General features: G+C 46.9%; 1 protein-coding gene across 2 annotated transcripts in view; it reads left to right on the plus strand.

The window, feature by feature from the left end:
• RAB4B (RAB4B, member RAS oncogene family) overlaps positions 1-15,030 on the plus strand; it is a 34,086-nt gene extending 19,056 nt beyond the window's left edge. For both annotated transcript variants that reach the window (XM_063937711.1, XM_063937710.1), the window contains 4 exons: positions 6,041-6,195; positions 8,049-8,144; positions 8,975-9,103; positions 14,147-15,030. In XM_063937711.1, coding sequence (XP_063793781.1) covers positions 6,041-6,195; positions 8,049-8,144; positions 8,975-9,090 — 367 coding nt within the window. In that variant the 3' untranslated portion in view covers positions 9,091-9,103; positions 14,147-15,030. The remainder of the gene's footprint in view (positions 1-6,040; positions 6,196-8,048; positions 8,145-8,974; positions 9,104-14,146) is intronic.
• Positions 15,031-26,342: the final 11,312 nt, after the last annotated feature.

Consider the following 26,342-nt stretch of genomic DNA (forward strand, 5'->3'; position numbering starts at 1 on the left):
CCCACAAATGTTAGACAGCTTTATTTTTACACCTCAATTTAGATTTCAGTTTGAACTCGCCCCACCCAAATCTAAATCTCTCTGCACATGTTACATCGGCGCCACCTGCAGTGCAACGTGGTTTCTCTTACGTCCTAGAGGATGCTGGGGACTCCGTAAGGACCATGGGGTATAGACGGGCTCCACAGGAGATGGGGCACCTAAAAAGAACTTTGACTTTGGGTGTGCACTGGCTCCTCCCTCTATGCCCCTCCTCCAGACCCCAGTTAGATCTTGTGCCCAGAGGAGATAGGGTACATTACAGGGAGCTCTCCAGAGTTTTCTGTGGAAAAAGAATTTTGTTAGGTTTTTTATTTTCAGGGAGTCCTGTTGGCAACAGGCTCCCTGCATCGTGGGATCGAGGAGAGAGAAGCAGAGCTGGCTTGTCAAGTTGGGCACTGCTCCTAAGGCTACTGGACACCATTAGCTCCAGAGGGAGTCGGAACACAGGTCTCACCTGGGGTTCGTCCCGGAGCCGCGCTGCCGTCCTCCTCACAGATGCCGAAGGTAGAAGCGGATAGAGAAGACAGAAGACATCTTAGGCGGCAGAAGACATCAGATCTTCATGAGGTAAGGCGCGCAGCGGTAAGCTGCGCGCCATTGCTCCCAGTCACACACACACAGAGCAGCACTGAAGGGTGCAGGGCGCGGGGGAGGGGCACCCTGGGCAGCAATAAACCTCACATTTTGGCACAAAAACAGTGGCATTAGACTGCGGAGGCAGTAAATCGTTGATCCCCGCCATTTTATTGAAAAATCACTGGGACCGAAGCCCGCTGTCGGGTGGGCGGGGCTTGATCCTCAGCACTAACCAGCGCCATTTTCCCCATAGAAGCTGCATGAGAAAGAAAACGCTGGCTCCCTGGTCTCTCCCCTGCTGAACACAGGCTGGAAAAAAGAGGAGGGGGGCACTTTGGCGACGCAGTGAGTGGGAATTGACATAATATATATAAAAAAAGCGCTACCTGGATATATATATTTTCTTCCAGTGTTGTAAAGCGCTGGTGTGTGCTGGCATACTCTTTCTCTGTCTCTCCTTAGGACCTGGTTGGGGTTTTGTCCCCTTATAGGTTAATCCCTGTGTGTGTGGGGTGTCTGTACGTGTGTGTCGACATGTCTGAGGCGGAAGGCTTCTCCGAGGAGGAGGTGGAGCAAATGAGTGGTGTGTCCCCGTCGGTTGTACCGACTCCAGATTGGATGGACATGTGGCATACGTTGCATGCAAGTGTGGCATCTTTACATAAAAGGCTTGATAAGGCTGGGTTAGGGGGGACATCAGGCGGTCAATCCTCAGATTGGACCGACTCACAGGGCCCGTCGGGGTCTCTCAAAGCGTCCCTTAACACAAGACACTACTACCGACACGGATTCTGATTCCAGTGTCGACTATGACGAAGTAAAATTGCACCCTAGGGTGACTAAAACCATTCAGTGCATGAGTGTGGCAATAAGGGATGTGTTGCATATTGTGGACAGGAGAGTGGGGACTTCATCAAGAAGTCTTTGCAGACGTAACACGTCTTTGGGGAACTCCTCAAATAGACATGATGGCGTCACGCCTCAACAAAAAACTTCGGAGGTATTGCGCAAGGTCTCGGGACCCTCAGGCAGTAGTAGTAGACGCACTGGTAACACCGTGGGTGTTCGAAACGGTCTACGTGATTCCTCCTCTTCCTCTCATCACGAAAGTGTTGAGGATCATAAGACGAAGAAGAGTACAGACGATACTCGTTGTCCCAGACTGGCCTCGAAGGGCCTGGTACTCGGATCTACAAGAGATGCTCACAGGAGACCCCTGGCCTCTTCCTCTGAGGGAAGACCTGTTGCAGCAGGGGCCCTGTGTATTTCTAGACTTACCGAGGTTACGTTTGACGGCATGGCGGTTGAACGCCGAATCCTAGCAAAAAAGGGGATTCCGGAAGAGGTCATCCCTACTTTAATAAAGGCTAGGAAGGAGGTGACGATAAAACATTATCACCGTATCTGGCGAAAGTATGTGTCTTGGTGTGAGACCAAGAATGCACCTACGGAAGATTTTCATCTGGGTCGTCTTCTCCACTTCCTACAGACAGGAGTGGATATGGGCCTGAAATTAGGCTCGGTTAAGGTACAGATTTCGGCCCTCTCGATTTTCTTTCAGAAGGAATTGGCTTCTCTTCCAGAAGTCCAGACGTTTGTAAAGGGAGTGCTGCACATCCAGCCCCCTTTTGTGCCTCCAGTGACACCGTGGGACCTCAACGTGGTGTTGCAGTTCCTAAAATCACACTGGTTTGAACTGCTTAACAAGGTTGAGTTGAAATTTTTTACCTGGAAGGTGGTCATGTTGTTGGCCTTAGCATCAGCAAGGCGAGTGTCAGAATTGGCGGCTCTCTCACACAAGAGCCCCTACTTGATTTTTCATGTGGATCGAGCTGAATTGAGGACACGTCCACAATTTTTGCCTAAAGTGGTTTCGTTGTTCCATATGAATCTACCTATTGTGGTGCCTGACGTAGTCAGGGCCTTAAAGATTTATGTAGCCAGGACGGCTAGAATTAGGAAAACAGAGGCTCTGTTTGTCCTGTATGCGGCCAATAAGATTGGCGCTCCTGCTTCAAAGCAGACTATTGCTCGCTGGATCTGTAATATGATTCAGCAGGCTCACTCTACGGCTGGATTGCCTGTACCAAATTCGGTTAAGGCCCATTCCACTGGGCTCTTCTTGGGCGGCTGCCCGAGGCGTCTCGGCTTTACAACTTTGCCGAGCGGCGACTTGGTCGGGGTCAAACACTTTTGCTAAATTCTACAAGTTTGATACCCTGGCTGATGAGGACCTAGCATTTGCTCAGTCGGTGCGGCAGAGTCATATGCACTCTCCCGCCCGATTGGATGCTTTGGTATAAACCCCATGGTCCTTACGGAGTCCCCAGCATCCTCTAGGACGTAAGAGAAAATAAGATTTTAAACCTACCGGTAAATCTATTTCTCCTAGTCCGTAGAGGATGCTGGGCGCCCGTCCCAGTGCGGAAACTCTGCAAGACTTGTATATAGTTGTTGCTTACATAAGGGTTATGTTACAGTTAACATCGGTCTTGGACCGTTACTGTTGTTTTTGTTCATACTGTTAACTGGTTATGTATGTTCCAGGTTACATGGTATGATTGGTGTGGGCTGGTATGAATCTTGCCCTTGGATTGCTAAATCCTGCCTTGTATTGTCCATCTCCTCTGGGCACAGTTCTCTAACTGAGGTCTGGAGGAGGGGCATAGAGGGAGGAGCCAGTGCACACCCAAAGTCAAAGTTCTTTTTAGGTGCCCTATCTCCTGCGGAGCCCGTCTATACCCCATGGTCCTTACGGAGTCCCCAGCATCCTCTACGGACTCGGAGAAATAGATTTACCGGTAGGTTTAAAATCTTATTTTTGCCCAGTTGTGTGCTTTTTTTTCATATTGGGTGATTTTGGAGTGCCTTCAAGTAAGTTACCTCTCAATTAAAAACACATGAATGTATAACCCAATGTGAAGGGTAATCTATTTAGTTAGGACCCCCTTAGTAGAGGTGCCTTGATGTGGTAGGTGGCTTGCCATATATGTGCAAATGTGTGTAACAGAGTCTTCTGCGTGTTATTATGCAGCGTACAGGCCTTTGTTGCTGGCATGCTGGACTGTGCCAAGGGATTATTATTTTTTCCTGTCTAGATTAACCCCTCACTTACACACACTTGTGGTTAGCTAATTAATTGAGTAATTTACATATTGTATATAACATAAAAGATTCATGTTATTCTGTTCAAACTTAATAACTTGTTGGTCATGGCTGTAAATATCTAGCTAGCTGAACGGCTGGAAACAAAGACTCAGTTAACTTGGGGCTGCACTACATCCTACAGTACCTAGACTGACCGGGCTGTTATGCGAGGGTCCTATTTGTCGACTTCAGTTCGGCATTCAACACAATCGTCCCCAGTATCCTTCAAGACAAACTCCTCTCCTTAGGGGTCACAGAATCAACATGCTTCTGGATCATCGACTTCCTGCCAGCAAGGAAACAGGTGGTGAATGACGGGTCATTCTATTGGGCGCTCGATCAGTACAGAGTCCCCTCAAGGATGTGTCCTCTCCCCCCGGGTGGTCTTCAATATGCGACTGACGGGATCCCGGCGCACAGTATACCGGCGCCGGGATCCCGACAGCCGGCATACCGACACTTATTCTCCCTCGTGGGGGTCCATGACCACCCTGGAGGGAGAATAAAATAGCGTGGCGCGCGTCACTGTGCCCGTAGCGTGGCGAGCGCAGCAAGCCCGCAAGGGGCTCATTTGCGCTCGCCACACTGTCGGTAAGCCGGCGGTCGGGCTCCCGGCGCCGGTATGCTGGTCGCCGGGAGCCCGACCGCCGGCATACCATAGTGAACCCCTCCCCCCTGCTCTTCTCTCTATATACCAACGACTGCATCTCGGCCGAGCAATCAGTAATAATTATAAAATGTGCAGGCGACACCACCGTCATCGGCTTAATTAAGGACGATTCGTTTCGTGGATCGACTACTTCAAATTCCTAGGGTCCAACAGTTCCCGAGACCGCAAATGGGGACCCAACATGAGCACTGTCGTAAAGAAGGCCCAACAGCGGATGTTCTTTCTGAGGCAACTCAGTAAATTCAACATCCCGCAGAACCTGCTGCTCATCTTCTACACAGCGATCGTAGAATCGGTCCTATGTTCCTCGATCACAGTCTGGTATGGAGCTGCCAATGAGAGTGACAGACGGAGGCTGCAAAGGGTGGTGAGGACAGCTAAAAAGATTGTTGGGGCTGACCTCCCTCCCGTCCAGGAATTATACCAGTCAAGGGTCAGGAAGCGAGCAGAGATAATCGTGGCATATATGCAGCACCCAGGTCACAAACTGTTTGAACTGCTTCCATCAGGCAGATGCTACAGGTCCATTCCCGCGAAGTCCGCCAGATTCTTTAAAAGCTTCTTCCCACTAGCTGTCCACCAGCTGAACAATATATAAAATGTCTAATATGTCTAACATGTCGAGTCTATCGTACATGTTTGTAGTGTATGCTACGTTTTCCCCCTTCATGTTACTGCTTGACGATGCACTATACCGCAGAGTACTCCCCGGGGAGTGCGAGCTGAAATGCAGACGCTGGCTGCCATCGTGCCTAAACGGAGCTACAATTGAATAGCTCTATTTGGACGCCATCTAGTGGCTGCTGGCGGGGAAACATTTCAATGTCGCCCATTGTGTTGTGATAGACATGTAACAGGTTTTTTGGTCATGTAAAATCTACATCTGTGTCTTGCTAGTTATCAGTTCTGAAAATTGGCTTTTTTTTTCGTTTTTCCTCTTGCTTAATGGCTTGATATGGGCTTTTATTATAGTATATACAGTAATAATCCTATAAGGTCTGTCCAGAGTCAGACATGCATGTCCCTCCCTCTCCCCACCAGCAAGATGTGATTTAGCAAGCTCTGTGCTTAACCATGGATATCCTAAAAACCTGGACTGTTGGGAACCGCTGTTTTGTTGGATATTGTCCTCAAGTACTTAGATTTAATGGGTTGGACCACTTGGTAGCATTCTCCAACCTACATACTCTTCATGTCACTTACATGTCTGTTGCAGCAAAAGCCAGTGGTTACGAGATCCTGACGGTAGAGAGATTAGGTGCCCTGGGCATGTATTACAGTTGTGTTCTTGAGCCATTCAGTATGTAGAGGTGGGTAGGGTTTCTGCCAGTATGCTTTTGACCTTGGAGTTGCTCTTGTTGCTCTGAGATCAGGCAGGTTGTGAGGTTGATACTTAGAACCTTTCTCTGCTTTTAAAGTTCCACTTTCACATAATTCTAACTGTAAATAACGATTGTTTTGCACAAATAATGGTTTAGTCTTGTGGCTGTGTGTTCAGCCTTGGTTTTCACTATGTAAAGAGCATGTGATTCCCTATATAAGCTATAGCTTTGAAACTGCTCTTGGTGTATGTGTACTGATATCCTTTCTGTATTGTTCTTGTAGTCGGGAAACTTACAACTCCCTGACCAACTGGCTGACCGATGCCAGGACTCTGGCCAGCCCCAACATCATCATTATTTTATGCGGCAACAAGAAGGATTTGGATGCGGAACGAGAGGTGACATTTTTAGAAGCATCACGATTCGCCCAAGAGAACGGTGAGCTATCAGCCATGGAATAAAACAAAAACACACGTCTTTAAGCGCACCTGCCGATACAGGATGCAGCCTGACCATTCCTAGGGATCAGTTCCCGATGAATGATTTGCCATGAAGTCCTCCAGTCCCGTGGCTGGTTCCTAGGCTCCATTCCTGTGACTTATCACTCAGCCTGCCAAAATAATTGTGATACAGACGCATGTTCATTTATCAAGCAACTTTACCAGATACATAAACTTAGTCCTCCGAATAGTAGGGAGCATTTACAAATGTAAAAAGATTTGCATGATAACATGTTCCCATCAGCATAAATAAAATTTGCCGTTCAGTGCAGAAATGGCTCACATTTATTAAAGTCACCGCATCTGCTTTATAAATGTCTCACGTGGCCCAGTGTGTCTGCCTAATAAACAGCTATTTGCACATGATCTGTTGGATTAAGGGTATTATTCAGATTTGTTAGCAAACCAAAAGAGCACACTATTGGGCAAAACCATGTGCACTGCAGGGGGGGGGGGTGTATGGGGGCAGATGTAACGTGCAGAGAGAGTTAGATTTGGGTGGGGTGTGTTCAAACTGAAATCTAAATTGCAGTGTAGAAATTAAGCAGCCAGTATTTACTCTGCACAGAAACAATATAACCCACCCAAATCTAACTCTCTCTGCACATGTTACATCAGACCCCTCCCCCCTGCAGTGCACATGTTTTTACCCATTAATGTACTTTTTTGGTTTGGTAGTAAAATAATCAGCCCTTTGTCCTCTAGGGCAGTGGTTCCTAAACTTGGTCCTCAAGCCACCGTAACAGTCCAGATTTTAAGAATATCCATGCTTAAGCACGGATGCCTTAAGTAGTACATCAGTCAGTTTGATTGTACCAGCTGTGCACAAGCATGGATATCCTTAGAACCTGGATCGTTAGGGTGCCTTGAGGACCGAGTTTGGGAAATCCTGCTCTGGGGTGTCAGACTTTGGACAAATATGTGGCATTACATTACAGAAGGGATGTAGGCAAGTAGTCGACGTTTAATGTTGACACCAGAAAGTCAACAGTTTTGAAATTTCAACATTGAACATGTCCCCATCTGCAGACGCCGACGTGAGCATTCTACACGGACCAGCAGCGGAGTGTAAGGGTTAGGCTACGGGAGGGGATGGTTAGGGTTAGAGGTTAGCGACATACTCACTGACTGTAGCGCCGCAGGATCCACCAAAAGTTATCCTGCATCACCACTAGACAAGTAAGACACTGCTGGAGCCGCTGAACTGGGTAAGTCACCACTAGACCACCAGATACTTTTTTTTTTATTTTATCAGTGTCCACATGGTCGAGAATGTTGACATTATAAATGTCGACAAAATATGACACCCATCACACAGCGTTGAGCATGAAATCAACAGTCAGGTGGAGGCACTCCATGACCAATATCTTTGCTAACCTTTCCTCCGTTCCCATAGAGGTGCACAGGAAATGAGCAAAGATTGCCTAACCTACATAGTAATCTGTAATGTGCACAGGTGGACCTCGCAGTGAATTTCCTCCTGATCTTGTCCTCAGCCGTTGATATTTTGGTGACAGATTTAAAGGTTTATGAGAGGCATCACCCCTTATTGGAAATGTAGTTTACTTAGTGTTATTGACAAACTAAAACTTATTCAGGATGGCAAAAAGAAAACCCTGGACCATGGATTGACAAACAGAAAAACAATTACCAGAAACTGGCTCCCTAGTAATTATTTAACCCTTACAGGTCATACAGAGAGCAGAACTCTTCTTCACAGGAAGTCTATGTAAGATTTCTAGGCGCACTACTATAACGTATCAGCAAGCTGAATGTGTCTTCATTTTCCAGAGCTGATGTTTTTGGAAACCAGTGCGCTAACTGGAGAGAACGTGGAGGAAGCTTTCTTGAAATGTGCCCGGACGATTTTAAGTAAAATAGAATCAGGTATGAGTGATTGTTGCTGACACGTCACTGGTAATCACATGACACCAGCTCGCTACAGATATGTACGTTTGGCTGTACACAACTGTAATAGTTGTTTGAAAATATCACTTCTGGTATGAGTTGTACTACATCTACACATTAGAACAATGTGTAACTGGCTGATATGCCGGCCGAAGGGCCGACATAACATATTAGAGTTACACACCAGAACTAGTCAATTAACGACAGAATGATTTTTCGTCCCCTCCGTCATTAAACTGCATTGGGTCGCATGCAATATCTTCTGATTGGCCGCGCAGCGCAGCCAACCAGAAGATATAGCTTGCGACCTGCGGGAATGCACAGTTGGGCATATGCACTAGACGATATGCCCAATATGGTGTGCTGATATTGGCTAGTGTGTACCCACCCTAACTGAAGTGACAACAGATAATAAATACATGAGAGCGAGACAGCATCCACCACAAATGGCTGTCTATTCCTTGCCAATAGTTTCACTCCATACCAGTCACATGCTTACAGTGGCAGCAGCTGTTTTGTGGACTGAACCAATATGTCTCCTGACAGCACTAAGGCATGAGAGACACTAGTTCCTAGCAAGTTGTCAATAACAGTAGGATAGTAATATAAAGTATGTTTATATTGGTGCTCCTCCTCTTTATACAGCTCTAGTCCTCTTCTTTTCTTTGATCCGAGATCCAGGATAAATGAATGATGTAAATCTGCTACAGGAACATATCCTCACTAATCCTGTTAATTCAGAAGCATCATGAAACCATCTTCATAGTAAAACCCTTGTTTGTAACATCTAATTTCCATGTGTTCCTCAGGGGAGCTGGATCCGGAGAGGATGGGATCTGGTATCCAGTATGGAGAAGCCTCCCCACGACACACAAGACACACGCATGGAACACAACTGCAGAACAGACAGCAGTGCAACTGTTAAGACCACAAGCTAGGTAAATAGCATGGTAACTAAAGACAGGGGCGTGTATGTAAACTAACCATAACCCTCCCTGGGATACTTCCGTTCCGGATTCTGGCTGTCAAGATTCCTGCGTCGGCATTCTGACATCTGTCAGGATTCCGGTGCAGGTCTTCTGACCACCGGCATCCCATACGTCGGGATGCCAACGACATCCCCTGTCATCAATGTGTAGTGCACGCTCTTATTAACCCTAGTCCCACCAGTGAAGGATTCACGGCGCTGTCAGTCCATCATATAAGGTACAATCACAGTAATTACTGTAGGACTTCAGTGAGCTGGGAGGATCCTGCTTTACCTGTAAATAGTGGTTATGTGTCCCCTTTTACAGTGGATCGCTAATTACTTGAGCAAAGTGGTCTGATAGCGTTCACTATCCCATGCATCATGATAACACCCCCGCTGACTTGCAGGAGGCGCCAGTGAAGTAAAAGAAGAGACGTTATAAATACATATTTATAGTAGGGAAAACCTCACAGATACAGTTTGGAAACTCATTTTATTATGACGAAAACCTTTATCAAAGTGCACACATAAGTGGTATCCCTGCAAACGTCACGTGCTGTAGAAGAGAAAATAGCTGTGTATTTCATCTTTACTGTTCCACTATTTAGTTTTTAGATTAAAAAGATACCTGCTCATCCCCATAAGAAATCTCTGATATAAATTCATTTGGGTGAAGTAAAAAGCTTTAAGGTTATTCACAACAATATCCCCAGTGTGAAAAATAAATAAAAATATGATGGATCCTTCTGAGGTACAGCTTATTCATGGAGCCGTTGCAGTGGGTGGGTTATAGTCACCCTCATGAGAGGACTCCACTTCTGTCTCTCTGCTTACAGCCTTGGCTGTGCTATTAGGTAAGGCTATTATTGTTGCACGGCACAGTTCTGGCTAGCTTATTTTGGTTTATGTTTTTATCTGGTTAGCTTGTTCCCCATGTACTTCTCTCAATCGGCTAACATGAGGCCTAGTTCAGCTCTCGTCTGGCTGTCATTTTGCCCAGCTCTGCTCTCTTTTGGCTGTCGTGTTGTCCTGGCTCTGCTCTTGCCTGATGCCCTGGGCCCCATCTGTGGTATTGCCTGACTAGCATGTATAACCTGACTCGGCTCTGGCCTGGATAGTGTCTGGATAATGTGTATACCCTGACTCTACTCTAGCCTGGATAGTGTGTATACTGTGACTCTGCTCTGGCCTGGATAATGTGTATACCCTGACTCTACTCTGGCCTGGTTAGTGTGTATACTGTGACTCTACTCTGTCCTGTATAGTGTGTATACTGTGACTCTGCTCTGGGCTGGCTAGTGTGTATATCCTAACTCTGCTCTGGCCTGGTTAATGTCTGGATAGTGTGTATACCCTGACTCTGCTCTGGCCTGGATAATGTGTATACCCTGACTCTACTCTGGCCTGGATAGTGTGTATACTGTGACTGCTCTGGGCTGGCTAGTGTGTATATCCTGACTCTGCTCTGGCCTGGATAGTGTGTAAACCCTGACTCTCTGCTCTGGCCTGGATAGTGTGTATACCCTGACACTCTGCTCTGGCCTGGATAGTGTGTATACCCTGACACTCTGCTCTAGCCTGGATAGTGTGTATACCCTGACTCTGCTCTAGCCTGGATAATGTCTGGATAGTGTGTATACCCTGACTCTCTGCTCTGGCCTGGATAGTGTATACCCTGACTCTGCTCTGGCCTGGATAGTGTGTATACCCTGACTCTGCTCTGGCCTGGATAGTGTGTATACCCTGACTCTTTGCTCTGGCCTGGATAGTGTGTATACCCTGACTCTCTGCTCTGGCCTGGATAGTGTGTATACCCTGACTCTCTGCTCTGGCCTGGATAGTGTGTATACCCTGACTCTCTGCTCTGGCCTGGATAGTGTGTACTCTGCTCTGGCCTGGATAGTGTGTATACCCTGACTCTGCTCTAGCCTGGATAGTGTGTATACCCTGACTCTGCTCTAGCCTGGATAGTGTGTATACCCTGACTCTGCTCTAGCCTGGATAATGTCTGGATAGTGTGTATACCCTGACTCTCTGCTCTGGCCTGGATAGTGTGTATACCCTGACTCTGCTCTAGCCTGGATAGTGTGTATACCCTGACTCTGCTCTAGCCTGGATAGTGTGTATACCCTGTCTCTGCTCTAGCCTGGATAGTGTGTATACCCTGACTCTGCTCTAGCCTGGATAGTGTGTATACCCTGACTCTGCTCTAGCCTGGATAGTGTGTATACCCTGACTCTGCTCTAGCCTGGATAGTGTGTATACCCTGACTCTGCTCTAGCCTGGATAGTGTGTATACCCTGACTCTGCTCTAGCCTGGATAGTGTGTATACCCTGACTCTGCTCTAGCCTGGATAGTGTATGTATACCCTGACTCTGCTCTAGCCTGGATAGTGTGTATACCCTGACTCTGCTCTAGCCTGGATAATGTCTGGATAGTGTGTATACCCTGACTCTGCTCTGGCCTGGATAATGCCTGGATAGTGCGTATACCCTGACTCTGCTCTAGCCTGGATAGTGTGTATACCCTGACTCTGCTCTAGCCTGGATAATGTCTGGATAGTGTGTATACCCTGACTCTCTGCTCTGGCCTGGATAGTGTGTATACCCTGACTCTGCTGTAGCCTGGATAGTGTGTATACCCTTACTCTGCTCTAGCCTGGATAGTGTGTATACCCTGACTCTGCTCTAGCCTGGATAGTGTGTATACCCTGACTCTGCTCTAGCCTGGATAGTGTGTATACCCTGACTCTGCTCTAGCCTGGATAGTGTGTATACCCTGACTCTGCTCTAGCCTGGGTAGTGTGTGTACCCTGACTTTGCTCTTATGTCTGGATAGTGTGTATACCCTGACTCTGCTCTAGCCTGGATAATGTCTGGATAGTGTGTATACCCTGACTCTGCTCTAGCCTGGATAGTGTGTATACCCTGACTCTGCTCTGGCCTGGATAGTGTGTGTATACCCTGACTCTGCTCTGGCCTGGATAGTGTGTGTGTATACCCTGACTCTGCTCTAGCCTGTATAGTGTGTATACCCTGACTTTGCTCTGGACTGGCAAGTGTGTATACCCTGAATCTGCTCTGGCCTGGATAGTGTGTATACCCTGACTCTGCTCTGGCCTGGATAGTGTGTATACCCTGACACTGATCTGGGCTGGCTAGTGTGTATACCCTAGCTCTGTTCTTGCCTTGCTAGCGTGTATACCCTAGATCTGCTCTGTCCTGGCTAGCATGTATACCCTGACTTTGTTCTCGCCTTGCTAGCGTGTATACCCTAGGGCTGCTCTCGCCTTGCTAGCATGTATATACTCTCACCTGGCTAGCTTCTTGCTCCGGCTCTATACTCGCGTAGTGTTTTGCCCCAGCTGTGCTCTCTTCTGGCTAGCTATCCTGCTATGTATTCATCCATTCATGTGATCTCGGTAATGTAACCATAAGGTATTTCATAGCTGCTATCCACAAGTGGACAGCATGAGTCTGATGCATGGTGACTGCTGTGAACAGTGGAGTGTTCATACGGCATGCTTGTACAGTTTAGTTTTGCTTAATAGCTGCCAGAACAGCTGACTGTTACACAGTACCATCAGCAGTACTGTGCTTTAGTACCCAGAATGCACTTTTTCTTTCCAGACAACCTAATAACCTAATGCAGAGCGGGACAAATACCAGGTCATCACTTGACAAGGGACAAGTCGGAGGGAGTGTGTGTGTGAATGGAGACTATTACATGGGGTATGGGATAAGAGTTTTTGGAAATGTGTGTATGGATATTTCAGAGGAATGTTCGGTAATTGAAGTTGAATGAAGAGAAGCTGCAGAGAGATGATTTAGAGCGTGGTAGTTTCAGGTATGTATTTCAGATGTGGTAAGAAGTTAATGAGGGAGTGTCATTTGTTTCTTTTCATGGGAGTTAGGACATTGGGATGTTGCAAGGAAACTGCGTTATTAGGAGGCTGCCTGGGGTAATTGATTGTTAGTGTGAATAGGTAGTGCATGGGAAGAACATGGCGTAGTGATTTATGTGGTATGAAAGGATAGTTGGGGAAGGAGGTTGTCACGTGGGTAGTAGAGCGTATGAGGGCATGGATGGGGTAATAGTGGATGGCGGCTGTTACATGGGATAGTAGAGCGTTATTTGGTGGGTATGGATGGGGTAAATGAGGATAGCAACTGTTATATGGGGTAGTAGAGGGTTATTTTGAGGGTATAGATGGGGTAAGTGAGGATGGCTGCTGTTACAATGGGTAGGAGAGGGTTATTTGGAAGATATCGATGGTGCATTTGAGGATGGCGGCTGTCACATGGGGTAACAGGGTTATTTGGAGTGTGCAGATGGTGACCGTTACATGTGGTAGTAGAGGGTTATTTGGAGGGTATGGATGGGGTAATTGAGGATGGCTTCTGTTACATCAGGTAGTAGAAGACTATTTGGAGGATGAGGATGGTGGTGTTAAATGAGGTAGTATAGAGGTATTTGTAAGGTGATGATTGCAACTGTTACATGAGGTAGTAGAGGGCTATTAGAGGGTGTGGATGGGGCTGTTACATGAGGTAGTAGAGGGCTATTAGAGGGTGTGGATGGGGCTGTTACATGGGGTAGTAGAGATTTATTGGAAATGTGTGAACTCATAACTGAATAGGAGTATTACATGAGGTAGTGAGAAGGTTTCTGTGAGGACTGCAGAGGGGTAACTAGGAGTGTGTGTTGAAGGTTGCGAGTGTAAATGTGGTAATATGTTACCTGGAGTCTGTGTGACAAAGTTGGACATGGCTGTGTTCTATGAGGTGAAGTGTTAGTGTGTGGGTTTCTATGGGTAGTTAGATATGGGTGGGCAGAATATGGAGTATTGGAGCATTATAGGAAAGGTATGTCTGGGATAAGTAAATGGGAATATTACATTTGGTAATGAAGAGAGACTGGGAGGTTTTGTATAGGTGTTACTTATGGTTCAAAAGGGGGAGGTGGGCCTTGTATTGAATTAATATTAATATTGTGTTTTTCTCTCTACAGAAACTTGTAAATGACTATTATGTCGAGAAGGAGAAGCACTTTTCTTCACATCCCCCAGGACTAGACTGCACGGACCCCTGACTTGCACATGCACCCATCCTATATGAAGGATACTCTACTTGTCTCTTCCTATGGCCTTGTGTTTAGAAGCCCCCTATGAAGGCCTGGCTCCTGATATGGCTCTTAACGCACCCTAAATGTCGGAGATCCCACAGCCAGAATGTATCCACCACAAACCACAAACCTCCTCCCAGGTGGAGGAACAGCCAAAAACATGATTATTCTGGTTCTGCCGTCTACAATGCCAGGGGAACCCCCTCATTCCGTCCGTGGCAGGGGGCTGGCAAGATAGCTATATGGCACTTATTATCTTCATCCCACAATGCTTTGCTGCTCAAAAATGTGGCGTTCTTCTGTGCTGTCATTCACAATTTTATTCATCTGGGAGGCTACAGGACAGTTCCAGAGTAACCCTTCATCTTCCCCTAAAGTGCCCAGTCCTGCTTTGCACATCACCTAGGCTGGAAAACGGTTAATTTATATATACATTACAGGCATATCTGCGCCTATAAACTTTTTTTTTTTTTTTTTGTAGATTACCCAAAAAGTTCACTTAATATTTTTTTCTTTTTTTTTATGACAAAAATCCATAGCTGTAAATTCAGCACATCTCTCATAAAGCCATTATACCTGTTTTTTTATTTACATTTTTTTATTTTAAGGTTCACTGTAGAAGCGACTGGTGTGATCTGTGTCAAAAAATGTCATTTAAATAGTTATGCCTGGGATGGAAGAATGACATCGTGATGCTATATTATACATTTATCTGTATGTGTTATAAATACATCATGTATTAAATAAAACATATGTATTATTTATCCAGATTGTAGAGAAAACACTGATAATTTATTTTAAAGTCCACCTATTCACACCCTTCAAACATCCTCACTGCTGAGTGACTGTGGTGGGCGGAGCCATTCCCTGCTGAATTTGCCTATTCTAATATGCATACAGAAATTTTTTTATTTTTTTTTCTAGTGCAGGTTAGAAAATGAAAGTAAGCATCTGATTGGCTCTTGCAATTTATAGCGCACTGTTCCATACAATAAACTGCTCTCCATCTGTAGATTGTTTGTAGCATAAAGCAGGAAATAGTGGCAGGAAAGAAGGGAGATATGCTGTAAAAATATGCTAAGAGATTTAGCGGTTTTGGAAGAAGTACCCAGCTTGAAGCACAGGTAATGTTTATATTCTATTGTTACATAACGGATCCGCTACTTGGGCGCTCAGCTCTTCAGGATCCAGACAAACATGGCGAGGTGCCCAAATGATGGGAGGGCATTTAAAGATCACAGTCAATACAATTCCAATGCGATTTACCACCTATCTAGCAATGGGGACAGTTCCACAGGTAGCAGGTGTATTTACACAGAGGGAGATTCCCTTGCAGCCAGCAGCTGGGTCTGATACTACACTGAATAAGAGTGCTAATATTTTTGAGCGCTTGCTGCATGAAAATACAGTGGTTCAACTAGAATAAAGAATATCTACAGTATATATAGTATATTCAAGAGGGTGTGATTACAGATATAGGGCCTAATTCAGACCTAATCGCTGTTGTGCGGCCGATTATCGATTGACTGCGCATGTGTACAGATCATAACGTGCAGGCACGACGCCAAACAGCGAAAAAATCCTGAGGCTTTTTTTGATCGCTAGGCGAACGCAGGCTGATTGACAGGATGCGGACATTTGGGGGTGGTAACTGGCCGTTTTCTGGGAGTGTCAGGAAAAACGCAGATGGGTGTGTCAGGTCCGGCCCCAATCAGCCTGTTTGTTTCATAGTATAGGAGTAAGTCTTGGGCTACGCACAGACTGGAAAAATCATTCGATGGTGAGTGAGTTGCGAACAGATTGCAGATGTCTGGCGAAGTTTTCGCACACTTGCACAGGGTGTGTTTTCACTCTCTATGGGCGGTGGCTATCTGATGGAAGACCTCTGCAAAAAATGCAGAGGTGTGATCAGGTATGAATAGTCACACATTTATTTTACCGCCATCATTGAAATTTTACAAGTTCACAAAGAGTTATAACGTACATTTGTGATGTAGCTCCATCTCATTTCTCTGAAGGGTAGAGAAAGTATTATCGCAAGGTTTATTGAATATTTTTCATAGGTATCCACTAAAAACTGACAGATTCTGTATTACTTCATAATATAAACATAATGCTATAATATGACTCAACTGTACGTGATATCTGCGTAAAGAATGAACTATGATGTCATAATTTTTTTAATTATTTTTTAGTTTTTTTTAGGAAACGTGCATTATAAAGCCTAAAACGAAATTTAGAAATCCCTGTAGATTATATGAAAGCACTTAGACTGCAGCCTTTCTACATAGTTATAATTTACAGCGTAGAATACATTTTATGAAAAGCTGTACTGTACTATATTTTCTGTACTATATTACGCTATGTATCTGTTAAGCACCTTGAGTCCTATTGAAGAAAGAGCGCTATATAAATAAAATTATTATAATACAGCATATAAAAACATTCTATCATGCTGTATAAAGAATCCCTTATTTGTATATTAATCTAAACTTTTTTTGTTTAGCTATTTTCTCTAACATCCTAGAGGATGCTGGGGACTCCGTAAGGACCATGGGGATAGACGGGCTCCGCAGGAGACATGGGCACTTTAAGAAAGAATTTAGTTCCTGGTGTGCACTGGCTCCTCCCTCTATGCCCCTCCTCCAGACCTCAGTTTGATACTGTACCCAGAGGAGCTGGGTGCTTTTCAGTGAGCTCTCCGGAGTCTACTGATAGAAAGTATTTTGTTAGGTTTTTTATTTTCAGGGAGCTCTGCTGGCAACAGACTCCCTGCATCGAGGGACTGAGGGGAGAGAAGCAGCCCTACTCTCTGAAGCTAGGTCCTACTTCTTAGGCTACTGGACACCATTAGCTCCAGAGGGATTGGTACGCAGGATCTCACCCTCGCCGTCCGTCCCAGAGCCGTGCCGCCGTCCCCCTCGCAGAGCCGGAAGACAGAAGCCGGGTGAGTATGAGAAGAAAAGAAGACATCACAGGCGGCAGAAGACTTCATGATCTTCACTAGAGGTAACGCACAGCACTGCAGCTGTGCGCCATTGCTCCACACACCTCATATACTCCGGTCACTGTAAGGGTGCAGGGCGCAGGGGGGGGGGGGGGGGCACCCTGGGCAGCATTTGGGACCTCATATTGGCAAAAAGAACACAAATATACAGCTGGGCACTGTATATATAATTATGAGCCCCCGCCAAAATTACTGTTTAAGCGGGACAGAAGCCCGCCGCCGAGGGGGCGGGGCTTCTCCCTCAGCACTCACCAGCGCCATTTTTTCTCCACAGCACCGCTGAGAGGAAGCTCCCCGGGCTCTCCCTTGCTGATACACGGTAGAAGAGGGTTGAAAAGAGAGGGGGGGCACATAATTAGGCGCAAAAACTAATACATACAGCAGCTACCTGGTTAACATTAAGTTACTGTGTTATTCCAGGGATATTATAGCGCTGGGGTGTGTGCTGGCATACTCTCTCTCTCTGTCTCTCCAAAGGGCCTGGTGGGGGAACTGTCTTCAGAAAGGACATTCCCTGTGTGTTCGGTGTGTCGGTACGCTTGTGTCGACATGTCTGATGAGGAAGGCTATGTGGGAGAGGAGCGGGAGCAAATGAATGTGGTGTCTCCGCCGACGGTGCCGACACCTGATTGGATGGATATGTGGAAGGTTTTAAATGATAATGTTAATTCCTTGCATAAAAGATTTGACAAGGCTGATGCATTGGGGCAGTCAGGGTCTCAACCCATGCCTGACCCTATGTCGCAGTGACCGTCAGGGTCTCATAAGCGCCCACTATCCCAATTGTTGACACAGATACCGACATGGATTCTGACTCCAGTGTCGGTTACGATGATGCAAAGTTACAGCCAAAATTGGCTAAATCCCTTCGATATATGATTATAGCAATAAAGGATGTTTTGCACATCACAGAGGAAACCCCTGTCCCTGACACGAGGGTGTATATGTATAAGGGAAAGAAGCCTGAGGTAACTTTTCCCCCCTCACACGAACTGAATGAGTTATGTGAAAAAGCTTGGGAATCTCCAGATAAAAAACTGCAGATTTCCAAACGGATTCTTATGGCGTATCCTTTCCCGCCAACGGATAGGTTACGATGGGAATCCTCCCCTAGGGTGGACAAAGCTTTAACACGCTTATCCAAAAAGGTAGCCCTGCCGTCCCAGGATACGGCTACCCTCAAAGATGCTGCTGATCGCAAACAGGAGGTTCCTCTGAAGTCCATTTATACACATTCGGGTACCTTACCAAGACCGGCAATTGCGTCGGCCTGGCTGTGTAGTGCTGTAGCGGCATGGACGGATACCTTATCTGAGGAATTGGATACCCTAGATAAGGATACTGTATTATTGACCCTGGTGCATATAAAAGACGCTGTCCTATATATGAGAGATGCTCAAAGAGACATTAGTCTACTGGGTTCTAGAATAAACGCTATGTCAATTTCTGCCAGAAGGTTCCTGTGGACTCGGCAATGGACAGGTGATGCCGACTCAAAAAGGCATATGGAGGTTTTACCTTACAAGGGTGAGGAATTGTTCGGGGAAGGTCTCTCGGACCTGGTCTCCACAGCTACAGCTGGAAAGTCAAATTTTTTGCCTTATGTTCCCTCACAGCCTAAGAGAGCACCGCATTATCAAATGCAGTCCTTTCGTTCACAAAGAAGCAAGAAAGTCCGAGGTGCGTCCTTTCTTGCCAGAGGTAGGGGCAGAGGAAAGAAGCTGCACAACGCAGCTAGTTCCCAGTAACCGAAGTCCCCACCGGCCTCTACAAAATCCACCGCATGACGCTGGGGCTCCACTGGCGGAGCCGGGCCCTGTGGGGGCACGTCTTCGGAATTTCAGCCACATGTGGGTTCACTCCCAGGTGGATCCTTGGGCAATAAAAATTGTGTCTTAGGGTTACAAGCTGGAATTCGAAGAGGTGCCTCCTCGCCGGTATTTCAAATCGGCTCTACCATCTTCCCCCCTAGAGAGGGAAATAGTGTTAAACGCAATACAAAAATTGTATCTTCAGCAGGTGGTGGTCAATGTTCCCCTCCAACAGGGAAGGGGTTATTATTCGACCATGTTTGTAGTCCCGAAACCGGACGGTTCGGTCAGACCCATATTGAATTTAAAATCTCTGAACCTATACTTGAAAAGGTTCAAGTTCAAGATGGAATCGCTAAGAGCGGTCATCGCAAGCCTGGAAGGGGGGGATTTTATGGTGTCACTGGACATAAAGGATGCGTACCTTCATGTCCCCATTTATCCACCTCATCAGGCGTACCCAAGATTTGCGGTACAGGATTGTCATTACCAATTTCAGACGTTGCCGTTTGGTCTCTCAACGGTCCCGAGGATTTTCACCAAGGTAATGGCGGAAATGATGGTGCTCCTGCGGAAGCAAGGTGTCACAATTATCCCGTACTTGGACGATCTCATAAAAGCGAGATCAAGAGAGCAGTTGCTGAACAGCGTATCTCTTTCACTGAAAGTGTTACAGCAACACGGCTGGATTCTCAATATTCCAAATTCGTAGTTGGTTCCTACGACTCGTCTGCCCTTCTAGGGCATGATTCTGGACACGGACCAGAAGAGGGTTTATCTCCCGATAGAGAAGGCCCAGGAACTCATGACTCTGGTCAAGAACCTATTGAAACCAAAACAGGTGTCAGTGCATCATTGCACTCGAGTCCTGGGAAAGATGGTGGCGTCATACGAGGCCATTCCCTTCGGCAGGTTCCATGCGAGGAATTTCCAATGGGACCTACTGGACAAGTGGCCCGGGTCACATCTTCAGATGCATCGGTTGATCACCCTGTCTCCCAGGGCCAGGGTGTCACTACTGTGGTGGCTGCAGAGTGCTCACCTTCTCGACGGCCGCAGATTCGGCATTCAGGACTGGATCCTGGTGACCACGGACGCAAGCCTCCGAGGTTGAGGAGCAGTCACACAGGGAAGAAATTTCCAGGGTTTTTGGTCAAGTCAAGAGACTTGTCTTCACATCAACATCCTGGAGCTAAGGGCCATATACAACGCCCTACGTCAAGCGGAGACCTTACTTCGCGACCGACCAGTTCTGATCCAGTCAGACAACATCACCGCAGTGGCTCATGTAAACCGCCAAGGCGGCACAAGGAGCAGAGTGGCAATGGCGGAAGCCACCAGAATTCTTCGCTGGGCGGAGAATCATGTAAGCACACTGTCAGCAGTGTTCATTCCGGGAGTGGACAACTGAGAAGCAGACTTCCTCAGCAGACACGACCTACACCCGGGAGAGTGGGGACTTCATCCAGAAGTCTTCGCACAGATTGTGAGTCGGTGGGAACTGCCACAGATAGACATGATGGCGTCCCGCCTCAACAAAAGCCCATATTTGGTTTTCCATATGGATAGAGCAGAATTGCGGACCCGTTCGCAATTTCTGCCAAAAGTGGTTTCATCTTTTCATATAAACCAACCTATTGTGGTGCCTGTGGCTACACGTGACTTGGAGGATTCCGAGTTACTTGATGTGGTCAGGGCTTTGAAAATTTACATAGCCAGAACGGCTAGAGTCAGGAAAACTGAAGCGCTGTTTGTCCTGTATGCATCCAACAAGATTGGTGCCCCTGCTTCAAAGCAAACTATTGCTCGCTGGATTTGTAACACGATTCAGCAAGCGCATTCTACGGCTGGTTTGCCGTTACCAATATCGGTCAAGGCCCATTCCACTAGGAAGGTGGGCTCTTCTTGGGCGGCTGCCCAGGGGGTCTCGGCACTACAGCTGTGTCGAGCTGCTACTTGGTCGGGTTCAAACACTTTTGCAAAATTCTACAAGTTTGATACCCTGGCTGAGGAGGACCTCATGTTTGCTCAATCGGTGCTGCAGAGTCATCCGCACTCTCCCGCCCGTTTGGGAGCTTTGGTATAATCCCCATGGTCCTTATGGAGTCCCCAGCAGCCTCTAGGACGTTAGAGAAAATAAGATTTTACTTACCGGTAAATCTATTTCTCGTAGTTCGTAGAGGATGCTGGGCGCCCGTCCCAAGTGCGGACTTCTTCTGCAATACTTGTATATAGTTATTGCTTCAATAAGGGTTATGTTATAGTTGCATCGGTCTTGAACTGATGATATGTTGCTTTGATACTGTTAACTGGGTAGTTATCACAAGTTATACGGTGTGATTGGTGTGGCTGGTATGAATCTTGCCCTTGGATTAACAAAATCCTTTCCTTGTACTGTCCATCTCCTCTGGGCACAGTTTCTCTAACTGAGGTCTGGAGGAGGGGCATAGAGGGAGGAGCCGGTGCACACCAGGAACTAAATTCTTTCTTAAAGTGCCCATGTCTCCTGCCGAGCCCGTCTATCCCCATGGTCCTTACGGAGTCCCCAGCATTCTCTACGGACTACGAGAAATAGATTTACCGGTAAGTAAAATCTTATTTTTGTCCTTTTTTTTTTTTTTTTCTATCAACTTCCCTCTGCATGTAGCTGAATGGATTCACTCTGATCATATTGTGTAAAAACAATCAGGATGGAAGTGGTTTATTTGTACTACAACAGGAAACTGTCACTGATAGGTCTTGGTGCTGGTTTGTTTGTTCTTTACTTGCTTTGTGTCCTAAGTACCCAGGGAGATGTTATTTTGGTTATATATGATGTTCTATGCTTCTGCTTATCTTACTGATCATTGCATTTCATTATAGTTTAAAATGCAAGTGATTTATTTAAGTGTAGTCATACCTCAGGGTCAGATTGACCCACAGGCGAACAGGGAAAATCCCCTGTGGGTCCTACCACCTAAGGTCCAACTCCTTCCTCTAGGAGTCAGGTTGCTGACTATGCACTCAAAAGGTGAAATTCAATTGATTAAAGTTACGGGAGATCGTGGGGGTGACATTCAATTTTCTTTTTTTGCGCTGATCGTGCCCATAGAGGTCCGGTTTAGCCACTTAAAGCAACTAAACCCGACCAAAGTGCTGGGCATGATCATGAAAAATGCCATTTGTGCACCAAAAAGGGGCACTTTTTGCACATTTCAGCTCGCCACCCCCAGGGGGTACAAGCTGAAGTGCAGACACCAGTAGCTATCGAACCCGAACAGAGCTACAGTACAATTGAATAGCTCTGTTAGGGTGCTATGTAGTGGCTGCCAGCAAGATAACATTTGAATTACATTCAAAGTATTTATTAACTGTTGGACCAAAGATGAACATGGACGCTTGGTTCGCTCCTATAGAAACTACATCAAGGTTCACCCTCCTGCCACTAAAAGTGGGTGATTATGAAGCAACTGGACTCCTGCCAGTGACTGGAATGGCATTGTAGCTCTGCATTCATTCACTATCCTACAGTACAATGAAGTCATCACAGTGGTAAGAGGTTATCACTTGCATTTTGTTTTGTTTTAACAATGCCATGTACAGTATGTCTCTTTAACTTGGCCTAATGCTGTTCTCTGAGATTAGACACTGTCTGGTCAGTAACTGGGTCCCCTGTCACATGTAGAGTGCATTAATATGGTATCTATAGACCGTATCACCTAGTTTTCTCTGACGTCCTAGTGGATGCTGGGAACTCCGTAAGGACCATGGGGAATAGACGGGCTCCGCAGGAGACTGGGCACTCTAAAAGAAAGATTAGGTACTATCTGGTGTGCACTGGCTCCTCCCTCTATGCCCCTCCTCCAGACCTCAGTTAGAATCTGTGCCCGGCCAGAGCTGGGTGCTCCTAGTGGGCTCTCCTGAGCTTGCTAGAAAGAACAGATGTCGACACGGAGTCTGACTCCAGTGTAGATGAGGATGAGACAAATGCACAATCTACAAAAGCCATCCGATGCATGATTACTGCAATGAAAAATGTATTGCACATTTCTGATATTAACCCGGTTACCACCAAGAAGGGTATTATGTTTGGGGAGAAAAAGCAGCCAGTGACTTTTCCCCCATCTGATGAATTAAATGAATTGTGTGAGGAAGCGTGGAGTTCCCCCGATAAGAAACTAGTGATTTCTAAGAGGTTACTGATGGCGTACCCTTTCCTGCCAACGGACAGGTTACGTTAGGAAACATCCCCTAGGGTGGACAAGACGCTCACACGCTTATCAAAAAAGGTGGCACTGCCGTCTCAGGATACGGCCGCCTTAAAGGAGCCTGCGGATAGAAAGCAGGAAGCTATCCTGAAGTCTGTGTATACACACTCGGGTACTATACTGAGACCTGCTATTGCTTCAGCATGGATGTGTAGTGCTGCAGCCGCATGGTCTGATTCCCTGTCAGACAACATTGATTCCCTCGACAGGGATACTATTTTGCTAACCATAGAACATATAAAAGACGTCGTCTTATATATGTGGGATGCACAGAGGGACATTTGCCTGCTGGCATCTAGAATTAATGCAATGTCCATTTCTGCCAGGAGAGTATTATGGACTCGGCAGTGGACAGGTGATGCTGATTCTAAAAGACACATGGAGGTTTTGTCTTATAAGGGTGAGGAATTGTTTGGGGACGGTCTCTCGGACCTCGTATCCACGGCAACAGCCGGGAAGTCAACTTTTTTACCTCAGGTTCCCTCACAGCCTAAGAAAGCACCGTATTATCATGTACAGTCCTTTCGGCCTCAGAAAGGCAAGCGGATCAGAGGCGCATCCTTTCTGCCCAGAGGCAGGGGTAGAGGAAAGAAGCTGCACCAGGCAGCCAGTTCCCAGGAACAAAAATCCTCCCCCGCTTCCTCTAAGTCCACCGCATGACGCTGGGGCTCCACAGGCGGAGCCGGGTGCAGTGGGGGCGCGTCTCCGAAACTTCAGCAACCAGTGGGTTCGCTCACAAGTGCATCTCTGGGCGGTACAAATTGTATTTCAGGGATACAAGCTGGAGTTCGAGGCGACTCCCCCTCGCCGTTACCTCAAATCAGCCTTGCCAGCTGCTCCCAGGGAAAGGGAGGTGGTACTGGCGGCAATTCACAAGCTGTACCTCCAGCAGGTGATAATCAAGGTTCCCCTCCTTCAACAGGGACGGGTTACTATTCCACAATGTTTGTGGTACCGAAACCAGACCCATTCTGAATTTAAAATCCTTGAACACTTATATAAGGAAGTTCAAGTTCAAAATGGAATCGCTCAGGGCGGTTATTGCAAGCCTCGAAGAGGGGGATTTTATGGTGTTGCTGGACATCAAGGATGCTTACTTGCATGTCCCCGTTTACCCACCTCACCAGAAGTACCTCAGGTTTGTGGTACAGGATTGTCATTACCAATTCCAGACGTTGCCGTTCGGTCTGTCCACGGCACCGAGAGTATTTACCAAGGTAATGGCCGAAATGAAATGAAATGAAATGAAACTCCTTCGGAAAAAGGGAGTTATAATTATCCCGTACTTAGACGATCTCCTTATAAAGGCGAGGTCCAGAGAGCAGTTGTTAGTCAGCGTAGCACTCTCTCAGGAAGTGTTGCTACAGCACGGCTGGATTCTGAATATCCCAAAGTCGCAGCTGATTCCGGCGACGCGTCTGCTCTTCCTGGGCATGATTCTGGACACAGAACAGAAGAAGGTGTTTCTCCCGGTGGAGAAGGCCCAGGAATTGTCATCTCTGGTCAGGGACCTCCTGAAACCAAAACAGGTGTCTGTGCATCACTGCACGCGAGTCCTGGGAAAGATGGTGGCTTCTTACGAAGCAATTCCCTTCGGCAGGTTCCATGCAAGGATCTTTCAATGGGATCTGTTAGACAAATGGTCCGGATCGCATCTTCAGATGCATCGGTTGATCACCCTGTCCCCCAGGGCCAGGGTGTCTCTGCTGTGGTGGCTGCAGAGTGCTTATCTTCTCGAGGGCCGCAGATTCGGCATACAGGACTGGATCCTGGTGACCACGGACGCAAGCCTCCGAGGATGGGGGGCAGTCACTCAGGGAAGGAACTTCCAAGGACAGTGGTCAAGTCAGGAGACTTCCCTACATATAAATATACTGGAACTAAGGGCCATTTACAACGCCCTGAGTCAAGCAGAGCCCCTGCTTCAAAACCAACCAGTGCTGATTCAATCAGACAATATCACGGCGGTCGCCCATGTAAACCGCCAGGGCGGCACAAGAAGCAGGATGGCGATGGCAGAAGCCACAAGGATTCTCCGATGGGCGGAAAATCACGTGCTAGCACTATCAGCAGTGTTCATTCCGGGAGTGGACAACTGGGAAGCAGACTTCCTCAGCAGGCACGACCTCCACCCGGGAGAGTGGGGACTTCATCCAGAAGTCTTCACGCAGATTGTGAACCATTGGGAACGGCCACAGGTGGACATGATGGCGTCCCGCCTCAACAAAAAGCTAAAAAAATATTGCGCCAGGTCAAGGGACCCTCAGGCGATAGCTGTGGACGCACTAGTGACACCGTGGGTGTACCAGTCGGTTTATGTGTTCCCTCCTCTTCCTCTCATACCCAAGGTACTGAGGATAGTAAGAAAGAGAGGAGTAAGAACTATACTCATCGTTCCGGATTGGCCAAGAAGAACTTGGTACCCAGAACTACAAGAAATGATCTCAGAGGACCCATGGCCTCTGCCTCTCAGACAGGACCTGTTACAGCAGGGGCCGTGTCTGTTCCAAGACTAACCGCGGCTGCGTTTGACGGCATGGCGGTTGAACGCCGGATCCTAGCGGAAAAGGGCATTCCAGATGAAGTGATTCCTACGCTGATAAAGGCTAGGAAAGACGTGACAGCACAACATTATCACCGTATATGGCGAAAATATGTTGCTTGGTGTGAGGCCAGGAAGGCCCCTACAGAGGAATTCCAGCTGGGTCGATTCCTGCACTTCCTACAGTCAGGAGTGACTATGGGCCTAAAATTAGGTTCCATAAAGGTCCAGATTTCGGCCCTATCTATTTTCTTTCAAAAAGAACTGGCTTCACTGCCTGAAGTTCAGACGTTTGTTAAGGGAGTGCTGCATATTCAGCCCCCTTTTGTGCCTCCAGTGGCACCTTGGGATCTTAACGTTGTGTTGGATTTCCTGAAATCCCACTGGTTTGAGCCACTTAAGACCGTGGAGCTAAAATATCTCACGTGGAAAGTGGTCATGCTTTTGGCCTTGGCTTCGGCTAGGCATGTGTCAG

Source organism: Pseudophryne corroboree, chromosome 8 (genome assembly GCF_028390025.1).
Source record: "Pseudophryne corroboree isolate aPseCor3 chromosome 8, aPseCor3.hap2, whole genome shotgun sequence".
Classification (NCBI taxonomy): domain Eukaryota; kingdom Metazoa; phylum Chordata; class Amphibia; order Anura; family Myobatrachidae; genus Pseudophryne; species Pseudophryne corroboree.